Below are 21,811 nucleotides of genomic sequence, written 5' to 3'. Positions count from 1 at the left end.
GTAAGGGAGATGCAAGATCTCACAAATAACAAGTTAAGTTATTCTATGTGAGTATTGCTTTTTAGGAAAAGGACTTAAGTTGTTTTGTTGTTGACATCATACGTAGTTTATTAAAAAAAAATCCATTGCATTATATCAACAACACTTTACCTTGTTCATTTGGATTACCAAACTGCAGTAACGGTGCCTGTCCCAAAGATAAGGTGGAGATCTCAATCCCACCCACCCGCTGAGTGGGATGCGTGATGCTTTTGATGTGTTTTTTGTCAAGCATCAGTGTAGTGACTGAGTCATTACTCTCCATTTTGAAAGTATGCCATTTGCTATCAGAAATGGAGATATTCAAACGGTGCTTAATGTAGCCGACTGAGCTAGCATCGGAAATGTAGTTTATCCGCCCCTCCATAATCTGAAAATAAAAGGCAACATTAAATTTCAAGTGTCTTTAGTTTTGTTTTTAATAGTAGAACTTTTTTTGTGTCTCAGTATGTTACCATAAGAAGTAATTAATGCCAATTAAACTCCTTCAGATAATGGAGCACACCCCTCTGAGTTCATTGCTTTTCTGGTTCATGACTGGAAAATGGAAGTACTCTCATTTACTTTTAATTTTAGTTTCTGAAGAGTTCTGAAGAAGAGACACTCATCTTCCGCCTAGGAACCCTCCAACCACAAGGGATGAACTCAGATTTCTCCAGTTTCCTCATTTCCCCTCCCCCCACCTTGTCTCAGTCAAATCCCTTGAACTCAGCACCGCCTTCCTAACCTGCAATCTTCTTCCTGACCTCTCCGCCCCCACCCCACTCCGGCCTATCACCCTCACCTTGACCTCCTTCCACCTATCGCATTTCCAACGCCCCTCCCCCAAGTCCCTCCTCCCTACCTTTTATCTTAGCCTGCTGGACACACTTTCCTCATTCCTGAAGAAGGGCTTATGCCCGAAACGTCGATTCTCCTGTTCCTTGGATGCTGCCTGACCTGCTGCGCTTTTCCAGCAACACATTTTCAGCTCACATCAGACTTGAAAGTTAACCTTACTCCTCTCTCCACAGGTACTGCCAGACATGCTGAGTTGTTCAGCATTTTCTCTGTGTTTGTTACTCACTGATACAATGATCCCCAGGTCAGAGGTCAGACATCCTGTGGTCATAGATGAAGTCTACTGCTGTTTGAAGTCCTTGCTCTCTGACTGGAAGGCAAGCCTTTCAAGCAGGCTGACTTTCAGACAAAGAGCCTAACAAGGAAGAAAAGGCACACACACTGGAGATACAATCCCACAGCAGGCAAAGGAAACCAGATATAACTTCTTATCTACAAAACAGTTAATATCTAGACACAAATTCCAGTTTTTGGCCACTTGAAGCTGCCTGATCCAACTGGATACTTTAACGTTTATGACTAACAGACTTTTTTGAATCTCATCATCGCAGTGAACAACAAAAGATATGGTTTAAACACATTGGAAAATACAGGTGTGGTGAAGTGTTGCTTTAACTGTATAGAAGGAGAAGAAAGTGAGGACTGCAGATGCTGGAGATCAGAGCCGAAAATGTGTTGCTGGAAAAGCGCAGCAGGTCAGGCAGCATCCAAGGAGCAGGAGAATCGACGTTTCGGGCATGAGCCCTTCTTCAGGATCCTGATTCCTGAAGAAGGGCTCATGCCCGAAACGTCGATTCTCCTGCTCCTTGGATGCTGCCTGACCTGCTGCGCTTTTCCAGCAATACATTTTTGGCCCTTAACTGTATAGAATCTTGGATATGCTTACCTGGAGTACTGTGTTGAGTTTTAATCTCTCCTTACTTCAAGAAAATATTTTTACCATTAAGGGAATACAACAAGGGTTCACCAGAATTGTTCCAGTGATCCTATCCTGCGAAGAGGGAATGGGAAAACTGGACTTGCATTCTCTAGAATTTCAAAGATTGAGAGGTAATCTCATTGAAACCCACGCAATATTTTAAGGGACAGACAGGGTAGATGCAAGTAGGATCTACTAGACTCCCCAACCAGAACACATAATTTTAAAATAAGAATTGAGTTGAGGAAAATTTGTTTCTTTTCACTCAGAGGGTTATGAATCTTTGGAATTCTCTACCCCAGAGGGCCATGGATGCTTTCAGGATGTCTAAAGTAGAGGTTGATGGATATTTGGTTATCAATGGGAATTGTGTGGGTAAAAAGGATTGAAATGTCTGTTCAGTCATGACGGTGTTAAATAGTGGAGCAAGCTGGATGAGCTGAATGGCCCACTTCTGCTTCTATGTTCCTATATTCCAAACAAAAAAATCAAATCTTCACAATAAATAAAACAAATGAAGACTCACAGGTTTCATTAAAGTGTAACAAAAATAACAAATGCAGGTTTCAGCAGCAATTGGCCTGAGGCAAATAAAGGTGAAAGCACCATACTATAGGGTTGCTGTCTCTTTAGGGAGAAGGACTCGTGGTGGTTTACCTGAGGATCACCATGCCTCAGGTGAGGGATGAGCTTGAGAAGGATAGTACTTCACAGTAATCTCAGCTGGTGCAGGAACTGAGCCCACGCTGCACGTGTTATTCTCCATTGCAAACCAACTGAGCTAACTGACCCCTTAATTTCGAGATAGGACCAATGAGCGCATTAAGCTGAATAGGTATGCAGCTAAGGCAGCCTGAAGGTATTACACAGTCCTTCCCCTGGAACTCAGTACAGGTTGACATTGGATGTCAAGCTTCATATCACAGGGAATGGGGTGGAATCTGTGGTAACAGAGTTTAGATGGTGGTGGGGACATGGCAATGGCTTAATTCTTGTGAATACCTAATATTGTCTCAACCAGGACTGGAGGTCAGATAAACAGTCTGACTACATTAAAGCATTGGAGGAGTTGTTTGAGATGGTGGTGAGGTAGAATCAGATGTCAGTTGTGTACATGCAGAACCCGAGATTATAAGTTGGATCGTGTCTCTCAGTGGTTGCATCTGAATGAGAAACAGGAAGGGTCAAGGCCAGATCTTTAGAAATCCAGAGGTTGTGTTGCATGGGCAAAGGGCAGCTATTACAGATGATTCAGTAGCTATAGTGAGATCAGGAACTTCAAATCTTTGTCATCATTTTGAAGTCTGAAGCAAGCACTATGCATCCATCACTCATTGTTCCTGACCCCAGTCCCCCAATGCTTCTAATATAAACATTTTTGATGTTCGAATTCTGTCATGCCCTCATCTTTAAGACTATTAGAAATAGTAACAGGTGTAGGCCATTTGCCCCCTCCAGTCTGCTCCCCTATTCAATGGGATCATGGCTGTTCTTACTTTCTCACCTTCTGTTTCATAACACTTGATTTCTATCCTGATCAAGAATCCATCTACTTACCCATCTTTGTAAATTCTTCCAGCACTACAATCTTTCCTGCAGGATTATCCAAATCTTTTTCAACACATAAGTTTTGTCTTCCATCATCTAAACCCCATACTCTGGAAACGCTTTCTAGACTTTATCAAATCCCTCTCTTTACTTAAGACTTTCCTCTAAACCCGCCTCTTTGATCAAGCCTTTTGTTCTCACTCCAAACTCTACTTCTTTCATTATGGTTGTGCCTCTGATGTGACATAAATGTAAGTCATTGTTGTTGTTATGCATTTGGAACAAATGTGACACCAGATTGTTAAACTAAATTATGTTAAAAAGGCTTTTAGACATGGATGCAGCTGAGAAGGATTATGTTGTAATTCATTAATAGCACTTAGTACACGTAATGTGAGTTCATCAGCAATGAAAATCTCTGAAGGAAATTATTTATTATTTAGTTAATTTTATTGATTACAATATGAAAAGCAAATTTACCTTGACTGTGGTATAATTTATACTTCCTTGTATATGAAGCAGTATTCCTTCTGATGAGTCTGTTCTGAACTGTATTTCAATGCTCACGCTGTCTTTATCTTCTTTTTGGTTTTGTTTTCTCTTTATGTGGTTATTTAATAGTTGATCACGTTTATAACTTTCTTTGATGAAATAATCAAGATGAAATTGTCCATTGAAATTTATTGCTGTATCTGGGGAAATAGATATTCCCCAGTAAGATAACAAATAGTTAAATGCATCATAAGTGGGCATATAGCCATAATGACAAACACCCCAGCAAAAATCATACTCTCTCAAAATCAAAGAGTACACACATTAACACAGATTTGATGCTCAGGTCACATTTTCTAGTTATCTTTGGGTCCTTATGTCACTTTTCCAGGACGTAGAAATGTACATCCACACTCTAGCTGCTTGCATTCCTGTGGTGTCAATGTTTGCTTAGTAAACCCCCAGACTTATACAAACTAACCTCCTGTTTCTGAGACTTGCCTGTGCAGTTTACAGTCCCTACTGCCCATATATTGTCAAAACATCTACCAGTGAACTACAGGCGTAACCATCTGTATTCACGCTCTGCAACCCATCGTGTCTGTCCCATGCTTTTCCTTGAAAGGTAACAACATATTATTGTTATCACCACTCTCCCCACTTCTTATAAACTTGCTGTTTGCTACAAGTTTGTTGATGTCTATACCAAATAATTACATATGCTGGTATTTATAAAACAAGAGGGACAATGGAATGCAAAATAAAGAGGCTACGCTTCAGTTTTACAGGACGTCAATGAGATTGTATCTACAAGATTCTTGACAGTATTGATCTCTGAAAGGAGGTGGCTTCGCTTCTGAGGAACTCTGGGTGTTCTGGTGGCTCAGTGGTTAGCACTGTTGCCTCACAGCGCTAAGGACCTCGCTTTGATTCCATCGTCAGGTGACTGTGTGGAGTTTGCATGTTCTCCCCGTGTCTGCGTGAGTTTCCTCCTGATGCTCCAGTTTCCTCCCACAATCCAAAGACATGTGGGTTAGGTGGTTTGGCCATGCTAAATTGCCCATAGTGTCCAGGGATGTGCAGGTTAGGTGGATTAACCATGGAAAATTCAGGGGGATGGGTCTGCGTGTTGCTCTTTGGAGGGTTAGTGTGGACTTGAAAGGTTGAATAGCCTGCTTCCACACTGTAGGGATTCTACGTTGCACAGGCTAAGCCTGTGTCCACATCAGTTTAGAAGAGTAAGAGGTGACTTGATTGAAACATAAAATATTCCATGCAATCTTGGCAGGTTGGATGTGGAAAGGAAGTTTCCTATAGAGGGAGAAATGAGAGGAAGAGTCCCTATTTAAATGTAAGGGGTCACCCATTTAAGACAGAGATAAGGAGAAATGTTCTCTCATTGAAGATCATGAATCTCTGGAATGCTCTTCATCTAAAGGCAGTGAAAGCAGAGTTGATGAATATTTTTAATGCAGTGGTACATGGATGCTATTAAACAAAGTGGTGAAAGGTTATTGAGGATAGATGGGAATGCAAAGTAATCGGATCAGCCATGACCTTACTGAATGTCAGAACAGGCACCATGAGCCAAGTATTGCTTCTAATTCCTACATTTGTGTGGAAATAAGTTAAAGAATTTTTAAAACAATGAAATGCTTCCAAGCAAATATCTTACCCATTTCCATTGCTCTCTCAGCTCATTTACAACTGGATCCTATCATATTTCTTGTGTTAAATGGTAAATGACACAGATTAATTGCAGTGGATTAAATTTACTTGCAAGCCCATACAGGTTTAACAGCTCAAATTACAATTTACCATTACAAATAACTAAGAGTGAAATCTCCTTCCTCAATACTTCTGCTGGACTGCACATGGCAGTTGTCATTCTGGTCCTTGTCTCATTAGCATATCCAGTTCATAAGGCAACACAGCTTTTAAAGCAGTTATGCAACAAAGCCGTTATTGATGACTTGTCACTTCCAGACTCGGCTGTTCCAATAGTCCCTGGTTGGATTCCCATTTTCAGCTTTCTGCAAATTTCAGCTCATCTGAAGTTCAGCTGTGTTGATGGGGTCACCAATTTCATACTTGCTGGTTTGCATTGACTTCTTCTTGTTTATTTGTCCATGGGATATAGGTATCCCTGGTGAGGTCAGCATTTATTGCCATCACAAGTTGTCCTTAAGGAGGTGATTGTGAGCTGCTGCCATTTGGTATGGAATGCAATGATATTAGGAAGGAAATCCAAGGATTAAGCTCTTTTGTGCTCCACTGTGAGCCACTTGAATGTAATAATTTAAAGTTGTGTTGCCAAAGCTACATGGCATTCCAAATTTCATGACGTCAGGAATGTATTTTGAGATTTTGCAGTCAAGATATATCTAGTACCTATCTAATCCTGAATTCAGCTTCACAAGGACATGAAATAGCAGTGACTGATGAATAACCAAACCTAAATCCTAAATTGCTACCGCACAGTGGTTCATGCATTATTTCCCCATGTTCTTTGTGTCAGATTTAAACTGCTTTGAAAACCATTAAGGCCCAATATACTAAATTAACTAATGAACTGAAAGGTAGCACTTTAAGGAGGACTGTAACAAGAACAACTTCCAGAGGAAGCTTACCCTTACAGTAAATGGTTAGCTCAGTTGATCAGGTAGCTAGTTTGAAATGCAGAGTTATGCCAAAAGCATGGGTTCAATTCATACGTTATCCAATGTTACCATAAAGAACTCTCCCCTCACCTGGGGCATCGTGACCCTCAGGTTAAACTGTCAATGGTTCTGTGTGCGTGTGTGTCTGCCTGTCTCTCTCTCTCTCTCTGATGAGAAAAGAGCCCTATGCTCTGATAAGTCTATGGTGCTTTTACTTTTAAGAAATTTCTCAAGAAAAGGATTGCTAAGTCATTTCAAAAGGCAGTGAAGAGTTAACCACATTAGACCAGGTTAGGGCAGCAGATTTACTTCACTCAAGGACTTCAATGACCCAGATAAGCTTTCACAGCAATTGTTTTATGGCCACCCTTAGACTAATGTTTAATTTCAGTGTTATTTGTTGAAATCACATTTCATCATCTGTTGTGGTAGAATATAGGTGGGCTTTCTAATCCAGTGATAACACCACTGATCCATATCAGGACAAGCATTGGTTATTGTAAGATGCAGTTGGTTAAGTACTGTTGGAATTGGTGCTCAGTGTATGTAAATAGCTTGCACAAAGAAATTAAATGCAAGTTGAACAAAACTGCAGGCCATACTGAAGGTGGGAGTACGAGAAATCAACATAATCTGATGAAGCAGCTGATTACAAATGAAATTGACAGTGAGCTGAATTATGGTGGAGAAAATTTAGTGCTTTATTCTGGACATTGGAAAATCATTAAGAGTCCAGTTGTTTTCATAGGCAATGTGTTACTTAGACTGACTTATTTAGGCATCCAGCATTTTGCACCAACTGTGCAAAAACAAGGATCTCCTGAGCACTTAACTAGGCTTGCAAATATATTGCAGTTCTACTTGAAGCAATGCTGAATCTGAGTATTTTGGAACTGCCTCCTGAATTGTAACATCAGAAAGACTTCAGAACCAGAGCTGGTCATTTTTAACTTAATCTGCTTGGTGGGAAATTGAGAGTAACATCGATTGGTATGTACAATTAGTGGGAAAACTGAATGTTCCTTTATTTTCTGCTTTGGGTTAAATTGAAGTTGCCCCTTCCCTATGTTAATTTTGCATTAGTGTGAATATGGCAACATAATTGGCCATCGAAAATCTAATTTAGTCAATAAAACTCATGTCTACCACTTATACAGCTTAAACAAATACCTAGATGTCTCTCACCATTATCCAACTTACCACAAGGTACTAAGATTGAACTGTTTTGAAAAAAAAGGTGAATGGTATGCATTAATATGCTATCATAGTGAATGCATAATGGATATTATTTGTCATCACAACATGCTGTTTATAGCAACTACTGTTGCAATAATTTGAAAAACAGATACCTTTTTCACAGTGGGGTCCAGTAAAACCTTCTGGGCACTGGCATAAGTAGTAAGACCAACGATCAAGGCAAATTCCACCATTGAGGCATGTTTTGGCTTGACACATTCTGCCCAAACGAGGACAACTATAGGGATATAGAAACATTGAAAATCTGAAGGCTGGAAAAATTCATCAATCAAGCTTTTCTCACTGCTGATGCATTTCTTGAGATAATGTGTAATTTGGCCTGTACAAGATGAAAACCACTTACCTTCCAACCAACCTTAACAAACTATTTGAAAAAACTAACCATCTTCTCAGTGAACTCATACTTATTCCAGCCTGCCTGGAATTAATTATCTTCAGTTTACGGTCAGGTTTCCTTCTTCTACAATCCTGTCCCAAATTAGGTAACTCTGACTCATTTCTACATCTCTCTATTATTTCAAATACCTCAGTCAGAACCCTCTTCAATTGTCTTCTGTCCAAGAAGACCTCCAGGTTGACCTCCGGGAGGGGGGCAGGCATGGGCGCCAGTTGGCCGTTGGACAGTCTTTTGGGTTCAGAGGGGCAGCACGGTGGCACAGTGGTTAGCACTGCTGCCTCACAGCGCCAGAGACCCGGTTCAATTCCCGCCTTGGGCAACTGTCTGTGTGGTGTTTGCACATTCTCCCCGTGTCTATGTGGGTTTCCTCCGGGTGCTCTGGTTTCCACCCACAGTCCAAAGATGTGCAGGTGAATTGGCCATGCTAAATTGCCTGTAGTGTTAGGTGAAGGGGTAAATGTAGGGGAATGGGTCTGGGTGGGTTGCTTTTCGGAGGGTCGGTGTGGACTTGTTGGGCCGAAGGGCCTGTTTGCACACTGTATGTAATCTAAAAATCTAAAAAAAAAATTCCAATACTGGGACTGATGTATTTTATTCCCCTGTTCTCATCATTCTGGTAGGTCTCCTCTATACCTTTCCAGGTCTGTTATATACCACGCCAGTGAAAGTTCCAGGCAGCATGCAAGACGCTATATGCTGATTGATGTGGACTTCATAACTTCTACACTTTGTATCATTTTTATACCCACCAGCAATTCAATTTATTTGTTAACAACACTCTTAACTCGATGTTTGGAGCTTCTATTTTAACTTAACTTAACCTTCATCTTATATTTGAGGTGATGATACCAACACTTTATGAAAATGTTGAAGAGTTGGTCCAAGGCACTTGATGCTGCAATGCACCATACATCAGAACATTCCATCCAGGGCACTCAGTATGTACACAAACCCTCCACTATCCATTGACCAACTACAAGTTATTCCTTCTGTATATATTGGTATTGCCTACCAATTTTCTGAAAAAGACAACTGAAAGTTTGTCTAAAAGTCTAATAAAACAAATTTACTTTGTTCTCTCTATCTAGATCCCCAGGTATTAGTTTCAACAGGGACCATTTGTAAATTCATGTTGACTCTTACCAGTGCATTTACTGCTGAAAATTTCTGAGGTTCAGCAAGTTCTTACATGTCCTGAGGGATTTAGCAGAAAGCTGCAGATCTACAATTAGTGAGTTTACCCAATCAAATCAAAGGATCAAAAGCTGAGAGAAAAGCACTTGTGCTTTTTCAATAAGCTGCCTGTTGTGTATAAGGAGACACTGGTGGCCCTGTGGTCTTGGAGATCTCAACCTTTTCCTCTTTAATTGATAGTTGATTCCAGAAATTTTCCTCATAATGATATGAGACAAGCTAATCTTTACTGGATCCTTTTGCATTGTCCATAGTTCAGGGACCATAGCTTGTCTAACAAATTCCAGGATACATTTTGCCAGGAGTCCACTAACACACCCTTAAGTTCTCAAAGAACCTTTGGATGAGTTCCATCCAATCCAAATTCTTTACTGAGGAATGTGCAGAGATTGGCAGGAGTAGTGGAGGTGACATGGATGACAAAAGCAAGAGCCAAGGGATGATTGACTGGCATCATAACTCTTTGTAAGATCTTTGTAAGTGTGGTAGGATTACTGAAACTTTGGCATCCCTGCCAACACCAATGAAAGGCAGCATCATATAAAGACCATATTGACAAATACTAACAGTTTGAGGTGAGAAGCAATCAGCTCCATGCCTTACGCAGCCTATGAGACTTTGGATTTGTGAATTGTAGTCTGTGGTTAACAATTAAAGATTTCCTGTGATTACTTCTGCTTCATAGAGGTGACTGTCTTTCATCAGTAATGATCAATGATATGGTCAAGATTGCTTGTGACTAGGATTTGTATGCCACATCATTGCTCACATGCAGGATTCGCTGATTACCTGTACTGCAATTGATATAATTACCTGTTGAAGGGCATTACTCACAACTAGAGTCACATTCTCAAACAGGAAAAATACACTAACTCTGCCCATTCCTGACATGGTGGCAGCCATTTTCAACTTCCATTGCCAATTTGCAATTCAGATGAGGTTGGAAGAAACACAGATCATACCTGACACAGTAAGTTGCAGGGTCAGCCTGCTAATATAGGTGACTCCTTCTAAATCTTCCTGTTCCTTTCGTACTTTGGACTCACTGTTGGCCCCACCAGTTCTGAATCTTCACATGTTCCTAACCAACTCTTCCACTTAAATTTTCATCTCCAAAAATGATCCTTTAGTCCTAGGTCTCCAGCTTAGCCACGCCAACCATTGTAATACACTGTCCCTGTGTTAAACTCAGGGTGGTTGTGACCATCGATGACCCCTTCCTCCTACAGTAACCCATGTCTACCAAAACATAATCATCAAAATAAATTGAGTGCAGGAGAAGGGATGTGTTGCTGCGATTATACAGGGCCTTGGTGAGACCATACCTGGAATATTGTATGCAGTTTTGATCTCCTTACCTGAGTGAGGATACTCGTGCCCTACAGAAAATGCAGCAAAGGTTTACCAGACTAATTCTTAGAATGGTAGACTGATGTATGAGGAGAGGTTCAAAAGTTAGAATTCTATTCGCTGGAGTTCAGGAAAATCAGGGGGGGAATTCTCAAAAGAACTATAACAATTTAACAGGATAGATGCAGGAACAATGATGGGCGACTCCAGAACCAAAGGTTCAGCAAATGGGACTGAGATGAGGAGAAATTTCTTCACTCAGCGAGTCGTAAGCCTGTGGATAGCAGCCAAGGCTAAAACAAGAAATGATTTCAAGGAATTGGCTATAGAAATCAAAGGTTATGGGGGAAAAGCAGGAACAGGATGATCATAATGAATGGCAGAGCAGGCTTTCAGCGCCTACACCTTTTTCTATTTTCTAAGTAGTCGATATAGTCTATCTGCTACCCTTATATGTTGAATCATCCAGTCACAATTTTTACCCTTTCTGCATCCAACACACTGCCTCCAATCCCTCAAAATGATTTTCCAGGGTTCCCTACACAATGGTAGCCCCTGAAAACCCACCTTGATTTACCCTGACTGACTTGGAAGGACAGCTCTGACTGATAAATGAACAGATCCCTGTCTGATCTCTGCACCACTCTTACTGTAATCCTCAGACAGGTTACACAATACCTGCAGGACTGACTGGGGCTCACTCCCTGGGACTGTAATGTTATGGAACCCCGTGAAGCTGGCCACTCCATTCAGCCAGCTGACTATGTTCCTGGCCCTGTTCTGAGATCAGCGGTCTCAATGACTGACCATGTCGGGACCTCCTGACTGGTAATGGATCCCCATGAGTTCGCTGACAATTACCCTCTTTAAGCTTTGAGCTGTAGCCATTTGGTTGATGTACATGCAAGGTGTTTGTCACGTTATCACACTGATATGTACTGTAAGGTTACTTAGGAGAAAGTGAGGACTGCAGATGCTGGAGATTAGAGTCGAGAGTGTGTTGCTGGCAAATCACAGCAGGTCAGGCAGCATCCGAGGAGCAGGAGAATAGATGTTTTGGGCATAAGCCCTTCATATGGCTTATCCCAGAAATGTTGATTCTCCTGCTCCTCAGATGCTGCCTGACCTGCTGTGCTTTTCCAGAAACACACTCTTGACTCTGTAAGGTGATGTAGCAAGGTGCTGTACAGCAAAACAGCCGACTCTTAATTGATCACTGCTGACAACTCAGACAAGCTGCTAAAAGGCAAAACAAGACAGAAACACTGTCAGCTATAAGTATTGAATGAGGCAGCAAAGTCCTAAAAAGTGAGGCCGAGATACTGTGAGCATCTAAATAAGCATGAAGTGACTGAGTGCTAAGAGAGCAAGTGGCAAAGTCTGAAGTGAAATCTGTCCCTGCACAAAGTGGCCTGGCAGCAGCATTTCATTAAAAAGTGTCAGTGCGTTGTCACAAAGCATTAAGGCGCATAATGGTATTCTCAGTGATTCAGAAGTTTGCTGTGAAAATGTGGTTAGACTTATATATGTTCAAATCCAACCTCTGAGGATGGAGGGACTTCAGTCAGTCACTCCCCATGGAGGGTGCCCGAAGATGTTGAGAACTGTTGCCCCAGATAGAAACCCAGGGGAGCAAGCTGAGTTGGCATTGCAAGGCATCCATCCTGACTTTCATTATCGGGTTTGTCTCCAACGCATTGGAGGGTAGCAAACTACATCCATAATAATGAGATGTTAATGCATGCAAATGGGTCTCTCACCACTCAATAGTGACATTTCCTGTTTAAAATGGACTTGCAAACATTCTCGATGTTGAGAATCTCATTTTTCTAATCTGGCCACATATTTCCCAACTGAATCACAATTGTCCATGTCATTCAGGGGCTGCAAGAATACTGCCCTCTTTGTTTTCTGCACAACATCATTTCCTACCTATCTTTGTACTATTAGCAAATCTAATACCATTAGTTCCAGTCTCTTCACTACACATTGACATATCTTGAAAATAATAACACAGATCCCTCTGGTAAACCACTCATCACATCTTGCCATCCAAAGACAACCAATTTATGCATACTCTCTATAATTATTAGCCAACCAATTCACAATCCATGCTAATATGTTAACCCCTACAGCAGGAAGCCTTATTATATGGAGTAACTTTTGATGCCGCACCTTGTCAAATGCCTTCTGGGAACTTAAACACACTACATCCACCTTCACCTACATTGCTTGTTATCTCCTCAAAAAACTCCAATAAGTTTTGATTTCTCTTTGATTTCTCTTTCACAACAACATGTTGACTCTGCCTAATTGCGTTAGTTTTGTTAATTAGCCTGATGTAACCTCCTTAGTAATAGCTATCAGCATTTTCGCTATGACAGATGTTTATCTAATAGGCCTGTGCCAGTGCCAAGGATCCCAGAACATCCATGAGTAATGAATACATGCGGCTATGGAAATTGGGAGAACTGGGTAAGTATTAGATAAAAGCCACACAACAGGGGTGTTTTTAGGTAGTTATTGAGTTGAATTTGGGATCAAAAAGTGTGAGAAAGCTCACTGTACCCTCCATGAAATATGACAAAAATTACATTTTTCTAAAACATGGTAAGATTGAGCCCAATACATCTAGCTCAGCAGTCACTTCGAGTCATAGAGATGTACAGCATGGAAACAGACCCTTCAGTCCAATCCGTCCATGCCGACCAGATATCCCAACCCAATCTAGTTCCACCTGCCAGCACCTGGTCTATATCCCTCCAAACCCTTCCTATTCATATACTCATCCAAATGCTTTTTAAATGTTGCAAATTGTACCAGCCTCCACCACTTCCTCTGGCAGCTCATTCCATACACGTACCACCTTCTGCGTGAAAAAGTTGCCCCTTAGGTCTCTTTTATATCTTTCCCCTCTCACCCTAAACCTATGTCCTCTAGTTCTGGACTCCCTGACCCCAGGGAAAAGACTTTGTCTATTTATCCTATCCATGCCCCTCATAGTTTTGTAAACCTCTATAAGGTCAGCCCTCAGCCTCTGATGCTCCAGGGAAAACAGCCCCAGCCTGTTCAGCCTCTCCCCATAGCTCAAATGCTCCAACCCTGACAGCATCCTTGTAAATCTTTTCTGAACCTTTCAAGTTTCACAACATCTTTCCGAAAGGAAGGAGACCAGAATTGCACGCAATATTCCAACAGTGGCCTAACTGATGTCCTGTATAGCCACACCATTCTTTCAACTCCCTGAAGGGAAGCCCATCAGGGCCATGGGACTTGTCAGATTTTTGTTCTAATATTTTTATTGGTGCTTTTACCTGGTGATTGAAATGGTTTCAAGTTCCTTGCTCTCTTCCACAATCTGACTCTGGAAGTTATAATTATATCTTCTGCAGTGATTCTATGCAAAATATCTGCTTAATTTATCTACTATTTCCCAATTTTCTGACCAATTCACAAGACACTCACACATGAGGATCAATGCTCACTTTGTTTACTCTTTTCCTTTTTAAATACCTGTCGAAATTCTTACTATCTGTTTTATATATTTCCAACCAGCTTTCTCTCGGTCTAATTTACCCTTCCTTATTAATCTTTTATTTATTCTTTGCTGTTCTTTGTATTTTGGGGAATGGATCTGAAATAGCATAAAAGTCATCAAGGTTCGCAAATGTCATGCTTGAAGCAGGAAGTCAATAATTGGAGAGTGGGCCTTTTCCTTCAGTAGTCGAAGATGCTCTCAAGAAAAGTTAATAGAAAGCAATGGAAGCAGGTAGAGATCAATGCCACTGATGTATTCTAGAGGACCTGGATGTAGTTACTGATTCAAAGCCATAACCGAGTAATTGAGGTTGGCACTTTGTATGGGCCTGGGGAGTGCCACATTGTCAATGTGGTTTCTTTTTGGATGAAAATCTCTCAATTAGATGTAAAAAAAAATCACATATCTCTTTTTGAAGAAGTGCCTGACCTGGTAAACATTTGTCCCTCAACACAGCCCTTCAATCATTTGGGCCTTTTCTGTCCTCGTACCATGTATTCTTTATTGCTGGACTGCTGCAGGAAGTCAGTATCATGACAGCTGCCTGGAAAATTGCCAGTACCCATGAATCATTTCAGGACAGTAAGGAAGAATTTTGCAGTTCGTGAAGGGGTCAGCCTTGTTGACAGGAACTCTGATGACCACATCTGAGAATGGGATGACACCCTGCAATTCTGGGAACGCTATAATGGTTGCAAAGTCTCTCGCTTGTTTCCAGGGAACATGAGGAAATCATTCCGTTGTGAAAGAATGTGTCTGTGACCAGCTTGATACAGTTGCACACTGCAGGCTGACTAGTGCTGTGTTTACTTCCGGGTGAAACTTGAAATAACCTTGATGTACAACAATCCAGGGCTGTGTGGTACATAGCATATTACAGTTTGGTACAGACCTACTGCAACAATTGCCACTACACTGCTCCTCAGTTTGGTGTGTACTTAGATTTTCTGAGCCGGCAAGGCCATCCTAATACAAGATTTCTCTGACTAGATTATTTGCAGGACCATATGCTACTCTTGGAGGTCCAGCCCACCTGTTGTTCCTGTTCCGCCACATTCTGAAACTAACAAAGGATGGCTGTTTTACAGCAGCAGGAGTACAGCCTTGAGTTTGGAATATGGTTAGTTCATCAAAAATACAAAAAGGGAAACTCAAGTTGGGGACAACGGTTAAGACACACATCAATGATCTGAGTTTTCCTTTCTTCTGTTCAATGTCCTTTTAAACTGCAAAGAAAATATTAATTTCTCATGCATAGCCAGCAATAAGCATTCAATATATGAAATCTGATTTCGGTAAACACACTGGGCGTCTACGTTTGGCTCCAATTCAAAATGGATCTGGGTGGATCAGTCAATGTTTTTGGGGCTGTGTATCACGTGAAATCTTACCCAGCTGACATTTTCCTTATTACTAAAAACATGAATGTCTAATGTTGCCTTGCACCTAAATGTTTGCAATGACGCATTGTTATCTTTAGACAGTCATGGATTAACAATCAACAAATTGGAAAATGCCCAACAAATTTGTAAATAGGCTCCAACAAACCTCTAATTATTAATAACATCGCTCATCACAATATTAGATGGACCAAATGGTTCTTTGTAAAAAATACATTGGTTTAACAAGTCATTATATGAGGATATCATTGGTAGGGCCAACATTCATTGCCTATTCCTGATTGCCCCAGAAGTGACAGAAAGCTGTTTCTCGAATCCTCATGCTTATCCATGTGCTGTAGGTACAGTCAGGATATTAGCTAGGCCACCTTTGGAATACTGTGCTCAGTCTGGTCTCCTTGCTATATGAAAGATGTTGTTAAACTTGAAAGGGTTTGCAAAGATGTTGCCAGGATTGGAGAGTTTGAGCTGTCGGGAGAGGCTGAATATGCTGCGGCTATTTCCCCCGGAGGCTGACGGGTGACCTTATCAAGGTTTATAAAATCATGAGGGGCGTGGTCTATTCCCAGCTCTAGTCCAAAACTAGAGGGCATAGCTTTGAGGTGAGTGGGGAAAGAAATAAAAATGACCCAAGGGGTAACATTTTCACACAGAGGGTGGTGCATGTATGGAATGAGCTGCCAGAGGAAGTGGTGGAGGCTGGTACAATTATAACATTTAAAAGGCATTTGGATTTGCATATGATTAGGAAGGGTTTAGAGGGATATGGGCCAAGTGTTGGCAAATGAGACCAGATTAATTTAGGATATCCGGTCCATATGGATGAATTGGACCGAACGGTCTATTTCTGTGCTGTACCACTCTATGAATCTGTGACTCATTGTGCTTCCAATAGCAGTTTAATACAACTGAGTATTTTGCTGGGTCACCTCCAAGTGTGGTTAAGATTAAACCATGTTGGTGTAGGCCTGGTCATACTGTTGGATGGCAGATTTTCAGCCCTGAAAAAACTATAGTGAATGTGCAATCCAGTCATTTCATGACCATTACTACTGAGATTAGCTTTTCATTCTAGCTTTATAAATTCCACCAGTTGCCATAGGGGGATTTGAGCTCATGCTTACTGAAAATCAGTGCAGACCTTGGATTTTCTACTGTGCTCTTTCTTCCTCCCTTCAGAATGCAGTAGCAAAGGGCAGGATTTTTTTAACCATTTGATTCCACCCCTAACCCAAATGATTCCCCTAAATCAGAAGGCACTGAATATTCATTGCAGGATCCAGATGAAATTTCTGGCCTGCCCAGTCCTGAAGAGAGTGCTGCTGTGAGATTTAAATGGTAGGAGGATGCAGAAAATCAAGAAAGCTGCAGCAGTTCTCAGAAAGAAATTGAAGCCTGCATTGTTGCGTAAATGACAGCCTACATGGATGGATAAATGGCCATCTCCCTCCATTCTATCACCTTGCCATTGCTATTGTTTTGCCTCAGGTCAACTCCTTCTTTCAGACAGTCATCCAGGATAATGACAAATCTGATCTTGTGCAAAGGAAATGGACCAGACCACTATGGTCACATCCTTGCAAAAATATTTGTACGTGATTCGTGGGATAGGGAAGCCAGTCACAGTCTCAGTGAATTGGTCGCACTGTCTGATTTGACTTCATTATACACAGCTATTCCAAACTATTCTGGGAGGTAGCTCACAAGTGAATCTAGTCTTAAAGTTCAAACAATAGGTAATTCAACTTCATAAACTGGACAGTAGATTGGCTCAGTGATCAGCACAGCTGCTTCACAGTGCCAGGGACCCATGTTTGACGTTACCCTTGGGTGACTGTCTCCCCTTCTCTCCGTGTCTGCGTGGGTTTCCTCTGAGTGCTCTGGTTTCCTCCCACAGTCCAAAGATGTGCAGGTTAGATGGATTAACCAGAGGAAATGCTGGGTCACAAGAATTGGATAGGAGGGTGGGTTTGGATGGGATTCCCTTCAGAGGGTCAGGGTGGACTTGATGGGCCGAATAGAGGGATGCTATGCCAAAAACCACCAGCGTTCAGGATTGTTTCATGCATTCCTAAGATGATGTTTTATGTCTAGATGCAAGAGTAATCCCATTTTTAGAAATGCAGTAATGATAATGTTTTCCTGATCCATACTTAAAAGTTATGGAAAGTTTCCTCAGAGGTAATATAACTTACACATATGATAACCTAGCCAGAACATCAATTAGTCCTCTGCCAATTAATTTATAATGGCTGAGTCCATACATCTGGTTTAAAACTGCAAGTAATGTGAAACGCTGAGAGCATATATAAAAACCCTGAGCTAAATAAAGATTACAATGTTTAAAAAATTATTTGTTACATCATCTAGACTGCAGCATGCACATGTCTCATTAACAAAAGCAGTCTGATGGAACATGATCCAGTTCCTTTGTGACAAAGCAGCATTTTCAGTTTATATTCACAGCATAATGAATGGCAGAGAATATGCAGGCTTTTATCAGTCTATAATTAGTTAGCTATTTGTGAGCAAGTAATATTTCTTCAATTAGCAACAAATCTTTTCTTGTTGCTGGAGGTCTCAGAAAAAAGTAATGGATCATTTCAAAGCTATTAGAGACTGTTTCATTGTTTAAGCTCGAGCAATTTCACATCTCTGTGTAATATTTGTTTAGGCTTATTGATTCGGGAGGATGATGTTCTCTTGAAACAGGCTTGGTACACTAAGAATTAAATTGAAAGTTAGATGTTAAAATTTGATACATTAGACAGGAAAAATGATAAAACCGAATTTTAATTATAGACTTCATTTTTTTCAGCACTGGGAAAATATTTGTTTGTTGCATATGCCATGGTCATATTAATCTTTACATCTGGTGAAAAAAATTATTTTTAAAGTCAGTTCTCATCAATGAATGGGATATCAAACAATGTTACAATCTGGCACAGGAAGTGTTTGGCATATTCTTATTTTCGTTGCTGTCAAATGACCTTCAGTTCATACGCAGAAGGAATCTATTTGCACGTCAGAACTGACAGAAATCTGTTCATTTTTGCATATCTGAGGTCCTAGACAAAGGTGTACCAATTTTTCACCAAAGCATTGCTCAATGACACAAATGCTGCCCTAGCATTCCATACCAAGGAACACCTTCAGCAGTAAGTGGATAGAGTCTCTCAGGCCTATAAAGAGTTTGGTTTGATCAACAATGTCTTGAAGACAAATGTTATTTTTGAGGATGTTCCCATATTGCCATCTCTTAGCATTGACAAAGTGGTGCTAGAGGTTGTTGATAGAACATAGAACATAGAACAATGCCCTCGAGGTTGTGCCAGCCTTTATCTTACTCTAAGATCAGACTAATCTATGTACCCTTCATTGTACTATCTTCCATGTGCCTATTCAAGAGTCGCTTAAGTGTCCCTAATGTATCTGACTCTACTACCACTTCTGGTATGGCTTGACATATCTAGCCTCCACTATCACAAGCAAGGTATCTCTCATTTGATGCTGGAATCAGCACACACATTGAAAAACTGCAGCTGTTCTTTGAAAAGTGAGTTATAGAGTGTGGACTGACAGCAATCTGACTGAGAGCAGCAAACTTCAGGTCTTCAAGTCTGTCTTCTCAGTGGACTCCTTTACATATTGACAATCTGTACAACATCTGCTATGGAGAAGAAAAAGCTGAACAGTTTCCACCGTTGCTGTTTCACACAAATCCTGGGCAATTCTTAGTGGGACAAGGTTACCAACACACATGTCCTGGAGCATGTGAATTCCATCAACGTACACAAATACTGTTCCGCCACATTCATTTACCAGATTACAGCTGGATACTCAAAAATGTTTTGCATGGTAAACTGGCCACTTGGTCAGTTGCTGAACATCCGTACCTCTGTTTACAAGGACACCTGCAAATGAGATGTGAAGTTGATGAACATTGACACAGAGAAGTGGGGGATGCTGCCAGAAGGTGATGACCTCTGGAGACTCACTGTTCAAAGAGGCATTGGAAGACGAAAGGAGAAACAGAAAGCTCCGTTGTCGAAGAAGAGGGCCCAGAGAAAACAGAGGCCAAAAAATCGTGCACTGCATTTATAGCCCAGTGCCATCATCTGTAGCAAGTGCGGCTGAAACTGCCATGTTAGATCAGGCCTCCTGTGTTTCTCACAGAGATGACCTCCAAGGCACAATCTGTTGTCTGATCAGAGCAAACTCTGCCAAGGACACTGAGCACAGAGTTGATATTGTAATATTAAAATTTGATACATTAGGGATTTGAAATGTTAAAACAGTGCTTTAATTATAAATTCAATTTTCTTCCACCCTATAATTATATTTGTTTGCTACATTTGTAATTAGTTGTGTTAATATTTACATTAAATTGTGGTTAGAGTGAGCCCAAAGTGTCAGTGAGGGAGGTCCCCTGGCATCCGCAGTATCGAGAGCAGGAAGCCCAAGATTTTCCGGTCAGTGGTGCCAAAGTGGAGGAGACTGAGCCCATGCAGAGAGTACACTTAAAGGCTGTTGAATTTTTACCTTTATTCTTTTATTTTTCCACTTAATACTAGGAAGGACTCAAATATAAATTTTTAACTTTATTTCTTTATTTTTCTATATTAACAACAACAGTAATGCTTTAACTTTTAACTTTGTTTCTCAATGTTACTATTTGTACCTAAACTTTGTACCCAGGTACCTTTGTACCTAAGATGACTCTGTGTATAGCAACAAAACACACTTCTCGCTTTACTCCGGAGACAATAAAGTTTAAATCAAATCAAATAAAGTGTTCAAAGTTTGTTTTCATCAACGAACACCCCCCACCCCCACCCCCTTTTTGGAAGTGGACCTAATAAAGGATCCAACATTGCACAACCCAACAGTCAGTGACTTTTTTTATTAATTCATGGGATGCAGCCAGCATTTATTGCCTATTCCTAGAGGGCAGTTAAGAATCAACAACATGTAGGCAAGATCAGGACAGCCGTTTCCTTTCCTAAACGGCATTAGTAAGCCAGATGGTAAATGAATGTGGCGGAGCAGTATTTGTGTACGCTGATGGAATTCACATGGGATTTGAACCCAGGTCCTTCACCATTACCTGAGTCTCTGGACCTACAACTAGGCCATCACCTACTCAGTAAGATGGAATTTTCTTCATTTTGATCTTGGTTGTGCCATATATGCACATGGCCTTTAAATGAGTTCTCCATTAACGACTCCATGTGCTATGCTGGGTACAACATGCGAATCTGCCAGCTACTAGTCTGTGGTGCATCTGCCAGCTGCAAGCACAGAGATTAGTTGGGTTGTTGTGATGTTTGCTTTGTAACTTGTAATTTGTTTAACTTTGTGTTAAATAAACCAACCCACAGAGTTAATCAACCCCTGATGAGCAACTGATTATTAGATTTTTATCATTAACATCCTACTACATTTTGGAGAAGTAAAAGGATACAATAGGAACTTTGTACCGAGTTCAGAGCAGAGTGACTTGACACATTGAGCAAGGATGAAGAGATATAAAGATCTATATCATTATATGTTAAAATATGGACATCAGTACCACACAGACCTGCCTGGACATGATCCCAAGATCAAAGCAAATGTTAAAGAGAAGGGACTTTTACCCTCACACAAGATGAGGGAGGATCAAAAAGACAGCTCTGGTACTTCACAGCTGTGTGAAAGCAGACAAAAAGGTTATTGTACTGTTCGTAGATATGCAGATTGTGAAGATATTCAAAACCCAAGGAAGGACAAAGAGGTTATTGACAAAAACAAATCAAAAAGGGAGGAGACAGTCTTGCATGCTTGACCCAGAAAGATTATGTCAAAAGAAGAAGAAAAAGCAAGACTCGAAGAGTTGCTTGGAGGAAATGTAAGCTTGTGGACATATACCCGGAGATGAAATTTTATGATAATTTTTCAGCATTATTCCCATTGAGTGCCAAGTATATAACTAAAATGTTATAGTTTCATATATTTAGGACCAAGTTTTCTAACCTGGTACAAATTATGTGTAAAAGGTTAAGAACTACTGCAAACACACCTGAGGTGTAAAAATGCTCAGAAATTTTGACGCAATTCATTGCATCATTTGTCATAGATCCAGGTACAAGAGTAAAAAGCACATTAAAGATGATGCTGGATAATTGTGTGTAAGTGAAA

General features: G+C 40.7%; 1 protein-coding gene across 6 annotated transcripts in view; it reads right to left on the bottom strand.

Annotated features, from left to right (window-relative positions):
- LOC140481305 (protocadherin Fat 4-like) overlaps positions 1 to 21,811 on the bottom strand; it is a 158,476-nt gene that overhangs the window by 21,588 nt on the left and 115,077 nt on the right. For 5 of the 6 annotated variants that reach the window (XM_072577269.1, XM_072577271.1, XM_072577272.1 and 2 more), the window contains 3 exons: positions 7,848 to 7,972; positions 3,827 to 4,038; positions 151 to 409 (listed from right to left, as the gene is read on the bottom strand). In XM_072577269.1, coding sequence (XP_072433370.1) covers positions 151 to 409; positions 3,827 to 4,038; positions 7,848 to 7,972 — 596 coding nt within the window. The remainder of the gene's footprint in view (positions 1 to 150; positions 410 to 3,826; positions 4,039 to 7,847; positions 7,973 to 21,811) is intronic. The other variant, XM_072577270.1, reaches the window with a different exon arrangement.

The sequence above is a fragment of the Chiloscyllium punctatum genome, chromosome 9 (genome assembly GCF_047496795.1).
Source record: "Chiloscyllium punctatum isolate Juve2018m chromosome 9, sChiPun1.3, whole genome shotgun sequence".
Classification (NCBI taxonomy): domain Eukaryota; kingdom Metazoa; phylum Chordata; class Chondrichthyes; order Orectolobiformes; family Hemiscylliidae; genus Chiloscyllium; species Chiloscyllium punctatum.
The sequence above is the reverse complement of the archived record's forward strand: the minus strand, read 5'-3'. Positions and strand labels throughout refer to the sequence as shown.